The sequence below is a fragment of the Python bivittatus genome, unplaced genomic scaffold (genome assembly GCF_059951505.1).
Source record: "Python bivittatus isolate LINGU-HERP-01145 unplaced genomic scaffold, Pbiv_v1 ctg000480_np1212, whole genome shotgun sequence".
Classification (NCBI taxonomy): Eukaryota; Metazoa; Chordata; class Lepidosauria; order Squamata; family Pythonidae; genus Python; species Python bivittatus.
The window spans coordinates 102,635,239-102,656,714 of NW_028277075.1; the positions used below are offsets into that span (position 1 = coordinate 102,635,239).

At 39.7% G+C, this 21,476-nt stretch overlaps 1 protein-coding gene across 1 annotated transcript in view; it reads right to left on the reverse strand.

Moving 5' to 3' along the window:
- Positions 1-10,934: 10,934 nt before the first annotated feature.
- LOC103051238 (prolyl endopeptidase FAP) overlaps positions 10,935-21,476 on the reverse strand; it is a 57,984-nt gene continuing 47,442 nt past the window's right edge. Inside the window, exons 21-26 of the mRNA XM_007421524.4 lie at positions 19,030-19,084; positions 16,186-16,285; positions 15,102-15,166; positions 13,168-13,240; positions 12,788-12,861; positions 10,935-11,234 (exon numbers count right to left, since the gene is read on the reverse strand). Of these exons, the coding sequence (XP_007421586.1) occupies positions 11,136-11,234; positions 12,788-12,861; positions 13,168-13,240; positions 15,102-15,166; positions 16,186-16,285; positions 19,030-19,084 (466 nt within the window). The 3' untranslated portion in view covers positions 10,935-11,135. The remainder of the gene's footprint in view (positions 11,235-12,787; positions 12,862-13,167; positions 13,241-15,101; positions 15,167-16,185; positions 16,286-19,029; positions 19,085-21,476) is intronic.

Below are 21,476 nucleotides of genomic sequence, written 5' to 3' on the forward strand. Positions count from 1 at the left end.
ATTGCCCCTCTCCATCCATCTGGGCTACATCATGGATTTGATTTTTAGCATTAAACATTAGTTGGGTTTCAAAGTACACATTCTCAGCTAAATTCTGAGTGAATTTCTTCATATTTGAAGTGAGAAGACTGCTAAATAGCACTTTAATCGAGTGAGCCTATTCATGCTTGGTTCAGAACAGTTCTTTTATATTTAATATTCAGGAAAGTGAGAGCAACAACTATAACCACATTTTCAATTCTTCATGATTTATGATGATTTCTCTCTGTCCCTTTCATATTCTCTCTTCCTTTCCCAGGTACATTCATGGATATGTGCCATATAACAGCTGCATATCCCACTGAATCAGCCCAAGCCCCAGAAGTTGCTCCATCTTGTATCAACTTTACAACGTGCACATTCATGTACCAAGATGGCAAATAGTTACATAGGAGATTGTTGCATTCTTTTGCCCTATCTCCACATGACCTGCTTTTTTCCACCTACGCTTCAACAACCATCCAAACCTAATGGCACAGAAGTCCAAACGGCAAAATCAGCAGCATATTTGAGTCTTAAGATTGAAACTGGAAGATACTTCCTGTTCTTTGGGCCTCTTTGTAATAACCAATCTTCAACATTCACATCTTTCATAATGATCAAATGAGCAAACTTCTCATATATTGCAAAGCTGCTTATCTAATTCCAGGGGCAAGACAAATATCAACAGGGAGAACAGGAAGTCAGTGATTGCAGTTTAGCAGCCTAAAGGAAGCTATTAAATGCGATTCTTGAATTTACAACTTTTGGAAATGTGACGATGTCTATTAGCTGGCTGTAACGTCAATGCTTTTTCCCCCTAAAAATAGTCCTTTTAATAATTATGTAAGACTATATAGCACTATTTGCTCTTGCAGTCCTAGACTATGTGGACAGCAATGATCCATGAAATGACGACATTGATAGATCCAAAGATCTATTTTATAGGCTGCACTCCACCAGATAGATTATTTGTCAAAATGATTTAGCTTACTTTTCCCATATTTTAAAATATTCCTTTCCCCATGCCTATTTAAGGGAAGGTTTCCATAATTGGGGGGGGGGGAATGCTGTGAAAAATCTATTTTTTTTACTTCACTGTCCAAACCCTGGATCCTCAATATGCACTCACAAATGTCTCCTCTGGTAACTGCCAGGTACCATATCCCAATTATTTTATTTTATTTATTTATTATTTATTTTAAATTACAAAAAAATTAAATGGGAAGCTAGCATGTGGCAAAAAAAAAAAAAAGTCAAAATTTCAAGCATGATTTTTTATTTGAAGTACTATTTTTGCATATATTCCAGTGGTATTTTCAGAAAATAAACATGATAGTTGCGGTCCAGTGTTTTATTTGGAGGTGTTCCTACCAGTCCCCCGAAAGGGGATATGCTGGAGTGATAGAGGACATCTTGAAAGTTTACAGAGGAGAAACTTCACCAGTTTGCCTTCCAGTAAGTGTTTGAGGATTGGTTATGCCCATAATAGTAGCCAACTTTGTGGGAATGCGCATAATATACTCTCAGGATTCTAGATGTGCCCACTGGAATACCACTGGAATATATGCAAAAATATATTTTTATGGGCTCAGAAAGATTGGAGATCAATCTGTCATCCAGACAATGGCTGACTGTCACAAGAATGGAAAGCAATTCCTAGTGCACTTCACTTGGTTCATATGGGAAGAAATTGTCTGAAAAATGAATTTTGCAGGCTGTGGAAGAGTTCATATGTTAAAAACATCATTTTGAATTGGGCCCAGAAGCTTAACTTCACAATATACACATGAAGTAGGTGGCAATGTACCTGGCATAAAATGAATTGAAGTGTACATATATCCCAGGATCAATGAGGACATATGTAACAATATGTTGTTATAATGGAGCATACAAGACTTTGGGGCATAAGTCCAGGAGTCTGTGTAGCAGAATCAGCAGGAAGTTCCCCAAATGCAGCAGACCTGGCTTAGCACATGCTAAAAAGCGACCACTGAAACAAGGACCACATTTAGTAAGACTATTAAGTCTGAATGAATAAATCCTATGATACAATTATGTCCATAGTCTAAAGTTATCAAATTGGAACATTGGTGACCAGCACAAATTGAAGTTTCTAATTCATCTTCCTGAGAAGACCCAGAAAAAAATACACTGTAGTGATCAAATCTAGCAGAAATCAAATTCAAAAGTTTGAGTCAGCATTGCAAGATCTGACCTCAAAACTGCCTTATGAACTGAAAAGATACTTCGAAGAGATAATCCAATTCCAGCCTGCTTCTCAAGCAGGGTCCATGTCTGGATCAATGAATAGCCTCATGATCTCCTGCTTCAATGGGATCAAAGACACTCTAGTCAAAGGCAGCTGATTGTCTTCAGGCAGAGATATGTTGTACCAACATTTGTCATGGTTCGTCCTAAATTTAATATCTTTTGAACACTCAATTATGGTACCCAAACACTAATTCAGGACACTAGAAGTGACTTCTCTCACTGAGGACAGCTATATATAAAAAATAATATTCATTAAAGCAAGGGTATGATTGACAAAAAGTACAGATAATTTGTTAGCAGATACACATATACACACACATGTGCACCTACTGAATCAGCGTTGATTCAAAACATTTTGTTACTTGATAAGGAAAGGATAATGCCATCACCCATTATAGGCAGAGAAGCTGACTAGACTTTAAGGCATATCATGCATCATAGTTTTCTGCTGTACTTGGTTACAGCAAGTCATCTTTGAGGGTGTAGGACAGGTAATGCAGAACACATTGCTCATTGGCACTTCCTACCCACTGGCATCTGCTGCCTGAGGTGGCTTCCTCCTTCCTCCTTCCTAGTGAGAACACTTAGCCTTGTAAATTCCAGCCTAAACACTCTGAAGAAGTTTTCAAAATTTCTTCTATGATTGTCTGGCTCACTAGTCAGCTACTAGAAAAACAAAAGATCCACTTAGGGATTAAAAATATTTTTTCAATGTTAGGGTAAAGTACCCCCCCTCCCCTAATGCAGTCACCATACATTTGCTTATTTTTTTAAGCTAACATCTTTTTAAGCTAAAGCTTTCCTGGATGATGACTTCTTTGTCTACTTTCCATTCCATTGCTATTTCAATCTGCAGAGTTTTCCCCATGTTTTTGTTGTATTTGTTGTATTTTGTTGTATTTGCTGTATATCCTTCTCCCCTTCCTCATTTCTAAATCATGTAGTACAATGCATCTTCATATACCTGTATTACCATCTGCTTCTCTTTAAAACATTGGGATTTAAATGTATTTAATATTTGGGAACTCACTTTGATTCCAAATATTTATATATTATTTTCAACAAAATTGATGATCTGTAAAACCAAGCTGAGTTTTATCAACATAAACATTCTAAGCAGTGTAAGTCCAAGCCTGAAACAAAAGACAGAATGATACCCTATCTTTCCCAGCACAGGAGCTGATAGATTGGCAGTTAAACCTTGTTTCAATAATAAGAAAAGGACAGCGTCTTGCAGTGAGCTCTAAGAAAACAGGCTACTGTAATTGCAAGTTTGCAAGGCAGATTGGGTGCTACATACAATTCTGTTGTCACTCACTACTCTACTTGTTTAATTCTGCAGCAGTGGTGGTATTAATACCTTTCATGTGAACATGATCTATACACGTTTGAGCAAGGCATATAAACATACAATATTTTACAACTGTGTTATTTGAATAGGTTATTTCTCTGCCCATTCACTTGGACCTTGTGCCAATGTTGGGAGTAAGTGATTAAGACAGCCATCAAGAACAAGCAAGCATCTTCACAGAGCACCAACTGAGGGGCAAGAGAACAGTGGGAGGGAAGCTGGTCCTCACATCTACCGTTTGAAGAGGTCATCTCATTCTGCTAATAGTGTGGCCAGACTACCAGCTACCTCAGGAGTTTTGAATTCTGCATGTAGCATTCCATAGTTCAGAGAAGTCCATTTTAAACTGAATAAAATTCTATGGGTCTTTCCTCACTGCTGAGTTAGAACTGAGTTGGCAGAAAACTATAACGGCATGAAATTTGCCAATCTCTATCCAGCTGTGAATATTGAGACTGATCTGGAGAGAGTGGGAATGAGAGGAAAAATAATACCTCAATACTGGTACAATAAAGTCAACGTAATGCTATCAGTCTCATTTATGGTGAGGATGAGCTAAGGCAACATCTCAGGGACAACACAGAAGAATGATGCTGGCCCATGCTTAATTACAAGTGGGAAAAGTACCATGAGCAGACAGCCAGAAATGAGATCTGGTTTGAAATGGTTATTTATTCCCTGATTTTCATAATTACTTTTTAAATGCCAAAACAGTATCATTGTGTAACTTTTAAAACTAGGAACAAGTGTATTTTTTAGCATCTTTGCAGACCTTCCTTTCTCCTTGTATATTTGTCAACAAAGATAGGACTCTGGAGTTAGACAGCAGAGGGCGTCTGGTGTGCAGACTTTTTCAGCCAGTTAGCATTTCCATGAACAGACATCCTGGTAGGAACTACTGAGGGGGGCTCTCATTGTCAAGACACAGATCTGGAAACGCACACACAAAACGCACACACCTCACACCATCCCCACTCTGTGCAACACAGTAAGGTGTGACATCGAAAATCTAGAGCTATAATTATAAAGACGTAGGCAACATTAGCAAGGTACAGTAAGTTGTGTTTAAACATTTGGATTTATAGCCCAGGCACACGTACAAGCCACACTAGAAAAGTATAGGTAGGAATGCTGCTTAGATATTGCATAAACACCAGTTGCTCAGTCCAGTATGAAATATATAGGTTCAGTTCTGAAGGTGAGTTTATCCTCCTTCAGTTTATGCGAGAAAGGAGAGAATTTTTTTTTTTACTGCAAAATACTTCTGAATGTAGTTTGAGACTGCGACATTTCTAATTGAAAGTAATGTATGATGCCATTACAGCACAATAGGAACCATTCAGCTTAACAACAAGTTATTAAACCAATTCTGCAAAATATACTAAACATCTGCACCCTGTAATTGCAACTTGTTTGGCACTGGAGAGGAAAAAAAAGAGAGATACAATTGCAATATAGATGTAATTTGTGTTTCTCTTAATGGAAAAACATGAAGTCAGTCACCACTTGTCTGGCTGAGGATTATTTTTTGCAGTTGGTATTGGAACAATGGTGTGTGTGTGTGCATGTGTGTGATGTTTGGAGCCCAACATTAAGCATGCTTATTCAGAGGTAACCTTTGCAGAGGTCAACAGAAATGCACAAGGCAGGTTTAAGAATCCAGAGTCATTGCACGAGCCTGAGCATTTAGTTGGTATATATCATGGTTTTGCTGGGGTGCTGCAAAGTTGATTTCATGGCTTTAGTTCTACTGGGGAAGAGGAGAACTATAGCTTGCTTCAGGCGTCCCTTTCACATGTTCAGTTCAAAATTTGAAGAGCACTAGTGACATAAGGGAAGTGGTGATCTCCATGCTTTCAGTGCAATTGTCTGGGGCAGGGAACCTAGCCCTCCACCAACTGCTTTCCCAAGAACTACAAATCCGGTAGGGAGGTTCCAACCTACATGCAACCATTGCAGGCAATTGTGCTAGAAGGATGATCTTCCCTTCACTTAGGTCACCGGTGTGCCTGGGGGGAGGAAGGTTTGCAGAAAAGTTGTATATACTGTAAATGAAGCCCTTAGTTGCTCAACAGAATGCAGAAAGCATGCCACTCTACCTTAAAAAAAAAACAAAACTGAAATTTGAGCATGAGTCTCTTGCTTGCTGCTGCCTTTGGTTTGCGAAATAGAGATGCTGCTGCCCAGTTATATTATAGTACACAAAATCCAGGATTTCTCTGTCGTTCCAAAAGACAGCTTCCTCTTCTTAGTGCTTGTCCTGCTTTGTTGTAAAGTCTGCTTAGTTTTGCACTGTCCTTGCCTAATTCTCACAGAAAAGCTGATGATGATACAAGGGCTTTTCTTTTTCAGGCAGCTTCCCACATGCTGATTAGGGCTGAGAGGCGGTGACTGGCCCAAGGTCAGTTATTATATCCTAGCGACTTTGAGTTCATAATTATTGTGGGGTTAAGAATTCAAATGTTCTATTATTTTATGTTCAATAATTTGACTTGTATCATGCATACAGAATGACTTTATTATAATTGCTATTACTGAGAAATAAATAATGAACTAACTTAAAAGAATACATGAGGAAGGGGCACCTTTTTCTAATTTACACAAAGGCGCTCTTTGGGCTAGCAGCAACCCTGCCCAGCTGGTTTCTGTGCCTAAAAGAAGACTAGAACCTGGGACTCCTCATTCCTAGTCTAGCATCTTAAACAGTCCATTACACTGGTTCTTCTAGGAGCCATAAGTATATGATATAAAGCAAGAATCAGGTCTCTAGGCATCCAGATATTCCTGAATTTGCTCTCATCATTCCTAATCATTAACCATGCTGGGTGGAATAGATAGGAAATGGAATTCCCCCCCGCCCAACCCCCATTGCTTAAAGGAATTTGGAAGTTGGCAATCTATATAAATCCCTACTTGCAAGTCTACGCCCTTACTCAGTTACTACCTTGTTTATAGTCATGCAACATAAACAGCTTTTGTTAGAGGCTTAATCTATTACATCACATATTACAAAGCTTCCTCATTAAATCTGCATTGTCTTATTTATACAATTCCTTCGAGCTCTCCAGGCAAGCATTTATTCATTTATACAAAAATTTGTATACCATCCATTCCAGAGACCTGTAAACAATATGGCAGTTTACCATAATAATAGACTACAATAAAACCATCCTTACAAACAAATTAAAACATCCCAATAAAAATAAAATAAGTGAAAATGAAGTCTAATAAAACTAACTTGTGCCAAAAAAGCTGCACTTTTAGCATTCAAATGCTCAGTGGATCAAGAGAGTCCTATCAGCCTTGTAAGCAAGTTGACTGAATTAAATCTACTCTGTGTGCCCAATAGCATCTTGCTCAGAACTTTGAGCAAACGTGGTCAGATGAATGCTTCTTCCTGTGTAGTGAAAACTCCAAAAGACAGCATGGACTCCAGGCAGGTTGTATTAAAGGACTTGGAATATCAGCGCCCTTCTGATAAACCCTTCCCTCTAATCCAGTTTACATTGGTACCAGAAAGTTTTGCAACCCCATTGTTCCCCCTCAGTAAGATGACCATGGCTTTATCTTGTTTCCAGATGATTTAAACAGGCTTATGCTGATCCTTCGAATAACGCAAAACAACCAACTTTTTTATTTAAGCTGTCACAGGTATTATGTGTAAACTTCGTTATACTTTTCCACCCCATCCTTCAATGAGGTAGGTTCATGTGAGCTTTGATCACTTATTGGTAGCATCCCAGAGAAGATTCTTAGATGGGAGGCTAGGAAATATATGTCATTGGCTTCACCAGTCAATCCATAGCCTCAAAATCAGCTCTCTCTCCTTTTTAATAGCTCAACAAAGGGGCCAAAAAGTGATATGGCTAATGATCATGGATGCTCGCTTCAGACTAAACAAATACCAGCACACCACAGACAACCTCAAGGAACAACTGGAACAAACCACGACCCCAGAATGCACAAAAATGCTGACAACCACCATCATGACTACATCTCTAAGACAAGCTGAAAAAAGGAAAACAAAACTCCAAATCAAACTGCTTAAGCTAAACCCCAGAAATAAAGAGGTACCTGAACCTGAATGGGTAGTCAACTTGTCCAGCCCCCCACTATCCACCACAGAACAATATCCTCCAGAAAGGCCTCAACTATAACATGGACGATGCTAATCAGTTAGAATTCTTTGCAGCCTTAGAAGCAGCATTTAAAACCCCAGGACCTGCCACAGAGACCCATGAAAACATAAGACAGACAATCATACCACAGACCAGAAGAACACAAAATCAGAACCAACTCAAAGCAGAGGACAGAACAGCCCTCAAAAACCTAAAGAAGGACCAAACCATCATCATCCTCCCAGCAGAGAAAGGCCAAACCATGGTTATCATGGACAGAACACAAAAAGCCAAAGAATTACTGGAGGACAAAGAAACCTACATCCCAGTAAACACCAACCCAGTACAGAAACTAGACAACCTGATCAACAGAACCCTTAACAACATAACCAAGAAAGGTCAAATCACAAAGGAAGAACAGTGGCAGATGAAAAATAGCGGACCATTCTCCTACGCTTCTATGGACACCGAAAAATATACAAGCCTGACATACCTCTTTGTCCAACTGTATAGTTACCAGGGACTCCAACATACAACATAGTGAAAGAACTTACAAAAAAGCTTGGACATTTCACAGAGGGGATCGAATATTCTATCAACTCCCCACTACAGTGCCTCCAGAAAATCAAAGATCTAAAAATAGATGAAGATGAAATTATGTTTTATTTGATGTCACAGCACTCTTTACATCCATAGACCCAGAACTAGCGAAAGAATCCATGGCAGCAATATTAGACAACACACCCAACCTAACCAAATACACTGAGATTGAAATACCCAGAATCATGGACCTCATCAACCTCTGCCTCACTACCTACTTTCAGTTTGATGGACAAATACACCAGCAAATCAGAGGAATAGCCATGGGATCACCACTCTTAGGACTCATAGACTGTATGAGTGTTTAGAAACTATAGCACTCCCATACATACAACCAAAAGTATGGATCTGGTATGTAGACGACACCTTTGTCTTAATAAAAAAGGAACAACTAGAGAAGACACATGAAACAATCAACAACATATTCAAAGGAATAAAATGCACAAGGGAAGAAGAAAACAACAACACATTACCCTTCCTGGATATCCTCATCAGCAGAGGAAATGATGGCAAATTAGAAACACAAGCCTGTTGAAAAACAACCCACACTAACCAAGTGCTCCATTACCAAAGTAACAACCCAACCTGTGTAAGAACATTATTCAGGCAAGCACAAATGCACTGCAGCAACCCAGAACAACAGAAAAAGGAAACAGACTGCCTATATGACATCTTCCAACAAAATGGACACCCATGCAACTTTATCAAAAAGCGTCTGACCACTCAACCCACTACAGCACAACCGACATAACTATGAAAAGGATAACACTTCCATACATCAGAAACATCTCAGAAACAACCAACAGACTATTACAACCACATGGTATCAGTGCAGCACACAAACCTACTAAAGCCCTCCAAAACGTCTTAAGTAAACCAAAAGACCCAGTAGCCCAAGAAGAAAAAAAGAAAAACAGGAGTTATCCTACAGCATACAGTGTAAGGAGTGTAACAGCCACTAAGTAGGACAGACAGGCAGAAGACTGGCAGAGCGCATCCATGAACACCAACTAGCAGTCAGAAGACATGATAAAAACTCCTTAATCACACAATACATGGACAGACTCAACCATAGTTTCAACTGGGAAACTGTGAGCATCCTAGACCAAGCTAAATCCAAAAACACTAGGGAATTCCTGGAAGCTTGGCACTCAGGCACATCAGCTATCAATAGACACATAGAGATAAACCACATTTTCACACCATTCAAACGAGGCAGTAAGAAAGCTAAGAAGGAAACAGAAAGACCAGAACACATCCTCTCTAACAACTGTACCTAGATAAGCAAGGATTAACACCAGTCAAATAATCAAGCCAAAACAATACTCTAATCAAGGAACTACCAAGAAGAAAACTCAGGCACATCAGCTATCAATAGACACATAGAGATAAACCACATTTTCACACCATTCAAACGAGGCAGTAAGAAAGCTAAGAAGGAAACAGAAAGACCAGAACACATCCTCTCTAACAACTGTACCTAGATAAGCAAGGATTAACACCAGTCAAATAATCAAGCCAAAACAATACTCTAATCAAGGAACTACCAAGAAGAAAACTACACCTGCACTAACACTGGCAGGGCAAGCTACTGTATATAAAGAGGGAGCAAAGCCGACACTCACTAGTACTGATGATGTTATTTAGTCAGGTAATGAAAAGTCTACAATCGAACAACCAAGCTCAGAAAGCACCAAGGATTCCACAGTTCAACCCTGAGCCACATATATTCTCTTCCATTAGTAAAATCTAATACAACTGAAAAAAACTAAAAGAATAAAAAGTAGAAAGTTCAGAAAACAAAGGAAAAAAAGGAAGAAAGAAAAAGAAAAAAAAGAAAAAAAATATAATAAAGAAAAAGAGGAGAAATATATAAAGAAGTGACTTCACACCTTCATCACAAGTATAAACAATTTTAGTAACTTATCACCTTCTGTTAAAATACAACAAATTATCTCTTCTTCCCATAGCCCATCTCTTATCTATAAACAAATCAACATAACCTTGTCATTTCAGTCCTGATGTCAGCAAAAGTCCATTAAAGGTTACCAGAGATAACAACATATCTATTTTAGTCTTGATCAAATAAACCAAGTTAATATTCCTTCCTTTTACTTCTAATAATCTTGATGGTTAGTCCCTTCAAATAATGTCATAGAACTTGATTTCTTTTCATTTTTTCTTTGTCCCTTCTCACAAAATTCTTCAAAACTTTAACAAGCCTCTACTGGAGATCCAAATCTTAAGGCCAGTCTTACCTTGGCCAATATCAAAACACACATTACACTTTTAACTGAAAAGAATGATCTCAGTGAGATGTAATTCTCCACTGGTAATCTGAAATAGCTGCAGCCAACAGTGTTAAACAGCAATTTTGTTGACTTTAATTTGCAGTGAAATTGTCTCTGACCCTCATGAAATATTATTTCCAGTGAATACTAGGTTGAATAGGCACCCAGATACAGGACTGTGTCCCCAGAGCACTTTTTTCAGACTCCCTCATACACTTGATTCAAAACGAATGCCTGTATTTGACATGTGAGACAAGACCGGCATTATAGGGAGAAAATAAGCAAAATATGCATTCTTTAATGTCACAGATTTATTTTTATTCATTTATTTCCTAGCTAATGAAAATTCCTAAATAATACACAGGGGTCAGTAAGAAACATTGATACCTCTTTAATTCCCATTTTTATCCTACATTTAGAATGTACATAGTTTGTGTAATTAACATTGCTTTGTCTAGGTATTGAGACAGAAGAAAGATCTCCTTAAGGCAGAGAAAAACACTGTTTCAGGAAATGTGTCATATGAATGTAGAGATGCTTTAAAGAAAGGCCTGGAATTGCATGGTTTTGGTCTGTGTACCACTGAAAAGGAAGAGAAATATTAAGTTATCTTAATCCCATGATTCTTAAGCAGATTCAGATGAACACTAAAAACCCTGATAAGATGTGTCTCGGCTGGGAGACAGAAAAAGGGATTTTGATTTCTGTATCTCATCTTATGCTCTCACCCTCCAGGGCTGCAAAGCAAGCCCCTGCTGTTCTGGCATGTTATAGGTGGGGGTCTCCTGTTCAAAGAACAAAAGTCAAAACCTGCATGATTCTCCCATCCATAACAAAAACCATTTCTGTCCTGAAAGAGCAGTGGCAGGGTTACAACAAACCTCCAAGCTGAAGGAGCCAACCTGTACTGATTGTAATGAAGACAGCTGGGATCAGCATCAGGCTGTGTCCCAAAATGAGGTCTTCAGAGTTGCAAAATCAGCCCACATTTATATCCTTTTCTGCTGCTTGTGTTTTGACAACTGGGATAAACATGCTGGTTTCCCATCAGAGGTAACCACTCCCCCTACAAAGTTTACAACAATTTTGGCATTTACAGGCACATCTTCTCCCTTTTACTCTCCACCCTCCTCTGTATTGGGAATAAGACGTTAGCAGGCTTTTGCATCTATGACTCCAGTTTATATGGAAAACTGGTTTTAAGGACACTGAAGATGCTTTAGGACAGGAGTTTCCAGTCTTGTCCTTTGTCCACTGGAGGAAGATTTGAGGCTCCCCACATAAGCGAGGGGTCAGCAGTACAGCTCCTGCAGGCACCATGGTGCACATAATACTCTGAAAAGCATTGGCTGGATCCAAAATTCAGCCTAAAATTATCTTACTTACATAACAAACAGTTTCATAAAATCAGCAAGAGTTGTGGCATTTTCATGTTCCCACATAAAATCTTGCAACGTTTTAGGTGAGGAAGTGAAAATCTTGTGACAGTGATTTCCCAAGCTTTAGGTCATTTTTAAAACAAATTCTATTGGGCACATTTTGGACTTGCAGTGTCATACCTACTAATTTTAATTAAAGGCTTATCTGAGATTAATTACATTTTATTTAATTATATTAAGTATTTGGAGGCTTGGTTTTAATTTCAGAAGCCCTCCCATTCTTTCCCAAATAATGTATTGTGTGGCTGTGCTACAGCTCCTTGTCGTCTCAGCTGCAGTATCAAATTTATTTATTATATTTATAGCCTGCTTTTCATTCAGGAGTTCAAAGCAGCATATACAGCAGTCCCTTATCCCATTTTACCATTGGAAGACCTGAAAGAGAAGTTAGGGACAGATAGCCATGGAGAAAATCTTTGTGATCACTAAGAGTTGATACTGACTTGATGGCACATAATCAAAATCAATCAATCAATCAATCAATCAATCAATCAATCATCCCATTTCTCCTCACAAGAACAACTCTGTAAAGTAGGTTGGACTGGGAGAGAATAACTTGCCCAAAATTAGCCAGTGAGCTCCTATGGCTGAGGGTGGACTTGAACCTGGGTGTCCCCACTCCTAGTTCAATACTAAACAACTATCCCAAATTATTAGGACAACCCTTTAATGCTTAAATAGCTTGATCATATCTACCATTGCTTGAAAATCCACTTGTGCATTGACTAAGGCTTTGGAGATCTGTGCCGAGTTCTGAAAATGTACATTATCTGAAACATTAAGCAAGGAAGAAAAGAAATCAAGAAAGTGAATGTGGCTGATTAAAAACAAAAATCCTACCAGTCTGACAAATACCAGAAAGCACGCAATAGTAGAACATTAGACTCATGTCATGAGTTAACAAGCTATATCGCAGAGATGATCAACAATGAGTCAGCACTGTTCAATGTGCCGGATAGAAAATGAAAATATGTCTAAACGTATTGACCCTGCTCACAGGAACAGAGAAACACTTAATGTTTCTTTAACAAAGTGGTTCTCTCTCAGGATTGGTACCAGTTTTTCATAGACCTCACCATCTGCCGTTCCATGGATGAGAAGGTAATCCACATTATGGAAATTCTGAGCCCTTGCCATCACTGTTGAATTCTATAATGGAAAATAATCAACAATTACGGAGTTGCCAAATGTAAAAATGATAGGCGCCTTCATTATCAGTTGTCCTATGGGCTTGTGACAATCATCTATCAGTCAGTAAAAAGTTCTTCTCTACTTTCTGCTAATTACTCTTAAATCACAGGCTTTGCCAGTTTTGTTTAAGGAATTACCTGCAAATATCTCACAGAAACTTTAATGTAAGTCTTACAGGAGCTAGAATTAGGAGATATAGCCATCAGCCAGATGCCGATGGTCAATAATAAATTATGATGCAAGTTTGAATCATTGCTACCTTAGGGTTAATTCAAAGAAATGACTTCCTTCTTAAATAGCCCAGAAAAGATGAGCTCAGAAGAGCCAAGAAATCAAAACAAAATGGACCAATAAACATTTCATTTCAACTTAGTTTCTCCTTTTCCTGACCACAAGCTCGGTTTGCCCTATTTCCACATCATAAACAGTCTGCATAAACAGCCCAAAATGTCCACTGTACTATGGACAAGATTCCTGCTGTTCGGTTTAAAATTAGAGGAAAAAACCCTATGGGAACAATGCGATGTAAAGTCATGCACCTCATCTTCCCAGTCAAATTAAACTATTGCCTGCCAACCCTTGAGCCATCAACAAACCATACTGGCACAGAATTGGCTGCCCTCACTGGCAATACCTATATTGCCAGGCAATGGCATTGCCTTTATTCATTGTGTACAGGGCACATTAAAAAAAAAAAGATTGGAGGATTCCTTCAACTTTGTTTCCTTCCCCACGCCCAAGCATTAGCAGTCAATGGGAAACATCTATCAATCCCTGGAACACAGGCTGAGCAGGGGAGGAGACAAGTTGTGACACAAAGACTGGCAGGCTTAGCATCTGTCAAAACTCACCCTGTTTTTGCTCAAGGGGTTTGTGTGGGTACATCTAAAGGGACTTCAACCAGCGTCAGATAGTCAAGCTCCTTTTGGACACACATCTAATGCTATTATGGAAGAGCATTAAGCTTCTTTTTGAAAGCAGATTGAATCACCATGGAGAAACCCAGAGAGAGTCACATTTTGAAGAAGCAGAGGAAGAGGCATCTCTCTCTCTCTCTCCCTTTCCTACTTTACCATGCAGCCCTTCCTCTGAATGTCCCCACTGGTCAGCTGCCTTCAGGTCAGCCCAGGTCTCTGAGCCAATCCCTGGTAGGTACAGGGGAAGAGCCTGGTTTGATTCTCCTGGATTCAACTGGATTCTCCTCCTGCCTAAAGAAAGAGCCTGGGGACCACAGGGAGTATGTCTGCACCAACTTAGTGGCTATTGTGTGCCCTGTTGACCCTACCTGACTGTAACACCAACCAACAGAATTGATGAAGCACATCAGCTTGCACCCATGGCAAAACTGCTGCAGCTTTATTGCTGCTGAAACACTGGAACTGCTCAGGGCATTTTGAGGTGTCTCAGGAATGGTTTGGGGATGAGATGAAGGCTATGTTATGAGGGCCTGGCAGAAAAAAAAAAAGGTTGTTTTTCTGATCACCATTTTCAAAAGAAGTGGAAATTGGCTGCTAAGTACAGGGAAGCCATCTCTTGGAGTAGTGGCCTAGCTTTTTTAGTTTAAAAAGAGACCTTTAATTTCCTTTGTAAAATGAACTGTTAGTCTCTGCCCAACCCCCGCCCCCCCCCAATCCAGATAGAGAAGCCTTCCAAACTACCCTCAAATATCAATTTAAGACAATGTCTGATGGAAGAACCAGCAGAGACAGGAAGAGGGCAGCCCACACACTGAGCCAAGGAGCAAAAGGCAGGAAAAGGAAAGTTGAAATTAAACTGTAAGAGTATAATTAAAACACAGGAATGTTTACACAATTCTTACTCTGTAATGCTCAAGATTGTCAGATTCAGTTGGAAGACTCATAAATCGTTCAGTGTAGATGGATGCTGTAATATACAATAAATGCTGCCATCATGATGCACAGAAACACATTAACACATATAAGAGCAAATATATTGAAAAGTATATATTTACATTAATTCATGCCGGGCATTCAGGGGGATGTTTGGGCAGTTTTCTCATAATTTCCCATAAAATGGGCAATTGATTTTAAAACTGGTTGTGACCCATTGGCACATCAAAAGAGCCACATCCAGATAGGATACTCCACTGGGGGCAGGCCTACTATTAGCCAGAGTGATGAAATTGCCTTAGACATCCGATTTTGTGTTTTAAGTGCAAAACCATTTTGCAGGCCTCCTTATTGAATTAATTATGAAAATATTTTTGGCTTTTTGCCAAGATAGCAGGGAGTTGTCAAAACAATGCTGTTTGTACCTGGATTTGATGGTTACATGGAACTATATGCTCTTCCTCTTTGATATGCATTCTATGCATCTTGATTTGTGGACAGATGACCATTTCCTGTTGTTTCTTCAGAGCAAAATCTTGCAAAGGGTCAAAAAAAGGTTGCCTGAGATGGCATAAATGGGGCAGTGAAGGTGGAGGAGTGTTCAAGAACTAGCTAGGCATGATGCCAAGCTGCCAGCTTCCTGGCCACAAGATTGCGTGCAGAACTGATTGAGATGAAGAGCAGGCCCAGCCAAAGTTTAACATTTGAAGCGACGATTGATCTTAAAAAGGGCACCTAATAATTGAAAACAGGAGGTGTTTCGTGGACAACTGTGTCTTTGAAAAGGGTTGTATTTTGCTGTGTTTTAAGGACATCTGCTTTGAAAACATAATACTCAGCAGCTCTGCAAACCATTTCAAAGCAAGCTTTGCCAAAGAGAAATTGTATGTGTTTTTAAAAGAAAGTGTTTTTTGAAGAATGTGTTTTTAGATGTAGTGTGTCTCAAACATTTTTTTCATATGAGCAAAGACCTAGCAGTGACCTAATTTTTAAAATAATCCATTTTTTTGTATCCAGCTGTCAAAACCTGGTATGTAAGTTGTTTTTCCATACCATAATATTCCCAGCTGGAAACAGGAGCCACAGCTATTCCACACTTAAACATTCCAGTACCAGACCCAAGTGCCAGCGATGTGACATATCCACCATAGGACTAGAAAGAAACAAGAGACAAGTGAATATTGGACAAGGAAAGTATTTGCTCTCTAAGAATCCAACCAATAAAATAGTGAAGCCAAAGGAAACATTTGTTTTGGCACCTAAGAATACAGACTAATCAACAGCTTCTCCTGAATAATTTTCTATGAGTCATTGGAACAAATGGGCCTTTCAATCATTTCTCTCCAAAAAGTGCCTCTCTTTATTTCCTCTAGGAGCTCAAAGTGATGCACCTGAGGATCTCATCTTATTTTAACCTCATAACAACTTTGGGAGGTGGACTGGGCTGAGAGATACCAGCTGAGCCCAAATCAGCCAGGTGAGTTCCATAGTTGAGTGGGCACCTGAATCTGCATTTTCCCTTCTGCAATGACAGAAAGAACAAAGAAACTCTGATTAGGTTCTCACATCGCATTAAGCCATATTATGATTTGGGGTTGGCTTTGCATGTTATACACACGCAGCCATTATGGTTTGCGAACCAAGATTTATGACTCAGCCTTATCTGTGAATCAATCCAATTGTGGTTTATCAAACAAACCATGGTTAATAATGTGGCATAACATGATATATGAACCTAGCCAATGTTTACTGCAGATTCAGTTACCCCTCAGAAACAGAAAGAAAAGTTGCTGTGTCACAGATGTGCATGTCGCTGAAGAGTAACCCATTTACATTACAGCTGAGCTGTGCCACCTTTCACAATTTTTCATGCCTTTCATGCTCTTTTTAGTAATTCTTCATGCCTCTTTGAAGATTGGCACACATCTTTTACATATATGAAGGAGACTAAGGAATGCACTGGTATTAGGAAGAGTTGAAAAACTAAGATATGAACTACTTTGTTCGGAAATAAATAAATGATTACATAATATAGCACCACCATCAAGGGACTGGGGTCCTCACAAAGTAATACAGGCAATAAGGGGAAAAAAAAATCCTGCCCAAGATGTTTATAGTCTGAATTTATACTAAAGGAGAAAAAAAAAATCAGGGATAGCTCTCCCACTGTATAGAGCAGTGTTTCTCAACCTTAGCAACTTTAAGATATGTGGACTTCAACTCCCATGCTGGCTAGGGAATTCTGGGAGTTGAAGTCCACATATCTTTAAGTTGTTAAGGTTGAGAAACACTGGTGTAGAGTGAGGTGACTGCCTCAGCAGCAGAATTAGCATGTCATTAAAGGGCAGCATATTATTAATTACTTCATTTGTTAAAAGGTTTTACCTTTTACTGCTCTGTCTCAAGGTGGGAACATATGCAAAGGAAAAAGAGGCAAACCAGAGAAATGGGGCCACTCAGAAGTGGGTGCCCAAAGGAATATGCACACAGGTTATGGGCTTTTATCCTGTGGTCTGACTGACAGAAGATGCAAATTCATAATGTGCTTGCTTTGGATTTAGCATGTGGTGTGAACATGTTTTTAAGGTAGGATTTATGATGTGGCAGGTTGTGAAAACCCAGGGAATTCATTCATTTAACCAATAGACTGTGATCAAATAAACCATACATTCCTTCAGTCAGGGTATGAGGCATGATTCTGCAGTTGTAGAGAAATATTTGGAGTAAAAGCTTATCTGCACTGCCTGGTTGTCCTGTCACCAGATCCAGCAGGCAGGCGTGGATGATGGTTGTCCTCTGTTAATTCCCTACTCACCTTCAGGGTGATCTCAGGGCACATTTCTCTGCTCTACTTTCTGAAGTACAATTTTTCCTGTTATGGCCCTGTGAGTGCTCCTGTCCTGAGAGAGGGAGTGCTTGTTTGTTGCAGGCTAACCTCAGAGGAAGCACCCCTTCAACTAAGCCAATGCTTATCATGCAAGTCCTTTAATATTGTTATATCTCCGTTGACCAGCACTGATTTTTTAAAAGATTAATTTAACAAGTAGGAAGCTGGAATGCTGAAAAATGAAGGGCCAACATCCAAAATCATGTTTATTGCCAAGCATGTTTTCTCATCTCAGTCTTAAAATAAGAAAGCAGATTACTTCAGTCCAGTGCTCCATTTAGAAGTGCCCATCTTCATAGGAAAAATGACAAAGATAAGCTGGGGAAGGGAAGCATGACCGGGTGAAGAGGGGTAGAACCCCAATAATTTGAATTCTGGTAAATGTGTACTTTGTGGAGACCTTCATGCACCAAGGCATCCATTTTGTGAGTGTAACCTCAACATGCTCTGGGTTTGAAGTGTTCCCACCTGCCATAAAGGTTGGGGATGTCTGGTTTAGATGATGGACAGCATTCATGTTGTTGATACGAAACATTTCAAGAGAGCTTATAGGGGAAAAGAGAAAGAGGGAAGCTTTGTCCACCAAAGGGCTTCATCAGGCATGAGGAAGGAGATGAATTGTTTTATGAGCTTCTCTAGTAATAACCATTGTGCTCTTCATGTATAATTTATTTCACCTGCCATGAACTCCTGGGATTGGGTGGGCTTAGAAAATATATCCATAATATCATTTAGTCATAGCATTCTATATATAGTTTTGTCATCACTGAAAAAAAAAATCTGCTAATACAAGAATTTAGGACAACGATGGTACCTGATCTCAAACATCAACAAATGCATTCTGTTTCAGACATTTTCACTTAAAGAAAGTATGCTATGCTGTATTTTTCAGCAAGCTGCTTTATGGGGATCCAGGCCAAGGAGGAACATAAGAAAAACAAACTGCAAGTGACAGGCTAAACAGAACATGATTATTCAAGATTTTTTTTTTCTTTTTAAAGTATACATACCCAGCCCCATATGGCTATTCGTTTTTCATCAATAAACCCCATGTCTATAAACTTTCTGTTTGGAAGAAAAATGCATACAATTAATAAAAAAACACACACATTGTAAAGTACTTTGGGGTGCTAGAAAAAATGAGAAGGGTTATGTGGCAGAAAATGATTTTAAAAATCCTCTAATTCTTGCACTGTTAATAGACATCAATTACTTAACCTAAGTTAGAATCTAGTAAAGCCAAAGACAGCTGGTCATTTGAGATATCATCTCAAGCCACAGTGTTACATGTACAAGTCTTGGTAACTTTTGCTTTTTCTTTCTTTCTTTCTTTCTTTCTTTCTTTCTTTCTTTCTTTCTTTCTTTCTTTCTTTCTTTCTCTCTCTCTCTCTCTCTCTCCCTTCCTTCCATTTTATTTTATTTTATTTTATTTTATTTTTAAATTTTTATTTTTAAATTTTTATTTTTATTTTTATTTTTATTTTTTAATTTAATTTAATTTAATGATATTTATTTTTAAAATTTCTATTTTAGAAGCAATACAAAAATTCTGCTTCTAATTTTAAATTCCCCTTTTCATCCCAAGTTTAAACAAGCCAGGATAAATTCCTCAATCTCGGGTCCTCTACCAGAGGCCTGGGAGTTTGAGGGTTCTGCGCAGTATCTGAGCTATTCCTAGCACTGCATTTTTCTGGACAGAGCGCTCTGATGTTGTTCCTGGGATCTGTTGGAGCCACTCTCCCAGCTTAGGAGTCACAGCCCCGAGTGGTCCTACCACCACTGGGACCACTTTGACCTTTACTTTCTACATCCTCTCTAGTTCCTCCTTCAGGCCCTGGTACTTCTCCAGCTTCTCATGCTCCTTCTTCCTGATGTTACTGTCACTTGGCACCACTACATCTATCACTACCGCTTTCTTTTGGTCTTTGTCTACTACCACAATGTCTGGTTGATTGGCAAGTACCTGCCTGTCTGTCTGGATGTGGAAGTCCCACAGGATCTTACCCATGTTGTTCTCCACAACTTCTGTGGAATCTCCCATCTGGACTTGGGAGGGTTTAGCCCATACACTGTGCAGATGTTCCTGTACACAGTGCCAGCTACTTGGTTGTGCCATTCAGTATATGCTGTTCCTGCCTGCATCTTACACCCTGCCTCTGAGGCCTCTTTGCACAATCTGCACCTTGGTCCTGTCTAGTGTGGTAGACCCTGCTTCTATGGATCTGGTGCTTAGTGCCTGTCCTTGTGCTGCTATGATCAGTGCTGTGTCCAGCCCTTTCCAGCCACTGATAGGATTTCCCAATGTCAGCCATCTCAGCTATCTGTCGATAGTACATCCCATGCAGGAGTTTGTCTTGCCATGGCACTTCCTCTGCTTGAACTTCCTCCCATGTCTGCTGCTTCCTCAGGCATTCTCTCACAGCTCATCTTTGGGTGCCACCTTACTGATGTACTCCTGGATGCTCTGGGTTTCATCCAGGACAGCGGCTTTGACACTCACCAGACTCCTCCTGCCCTCTTTCTGGCTGGTGTAGAGTCTCTGGATGTTGGGCTTGGAGTGGAAACCTCCGTACATTGTGAAGAGCTTCCAAGTCTTTGCATCAGCAGCCTCCATGTCCTCATTTGGCCAGCTCACTATACCAACAGGGTGTCTGATGACTGGCAGGGTGTACATGGTGATGGTGTAAATCTTGTCCTTCCCATTGAGCTTGCTTTTCAGGACCTGTCTTATGCTTTGGTGGTAATTGGATGTTGCTCTCTTCCTTGCCTCCTTATCATGGTTCCCATTGTGACTGTGGGATACCAAGGTACTTGTAACTGGTCTGTATGTTTGCTATGTGGCCCGCTGGTAATTCCACCCCATCAGTCTTAACTACCTTCCCTCTCTTTACTACCATCTGGCCACACTTCTCCAGTCCAAATGACATCCCAATGTCCTCACTGTAGATCTGTATCATGTGGATCAGTGAGTCAATGTCTCGTTCACTCTTAGCATACAGGTTGATGTCATCCATGTAGAAGAGGTGGCTGATGGTCATTCCACTCTTGAACTTGTATCCACATCCAGTCCTTGTGATTATCTGGCTATGGGGGTTCAAGCCTATGCAGAACAGCAGTACATCATCTTGGTATATGCCGCACTTGATAGCCATTTGTGTGAGCTGTCTTCAGTTGACTTCCAGTGTTGTCTTCCACAGACCTACTGAGTTCTTGGGAAAGTCCTTAGTGTCTTGTTGACTTTGTATAGTGCCAGGCATTCACAGATCCATGTGTGCAGCATTGAGTCATAGGCTTTCCTGTAGTCAGTCCAGGTTGTGCTCAGATTGATCTGCCTAGACCTTGAGCCTTGGGTGACTGCTCTATCTATGAGCAACTGGTGTTTTGAGCCTCTGGTATTGTTCCCAATGCCCTTCTGAGCTGTACTCATGTATTGACCCATATGGCCTTGCAGCTTGGT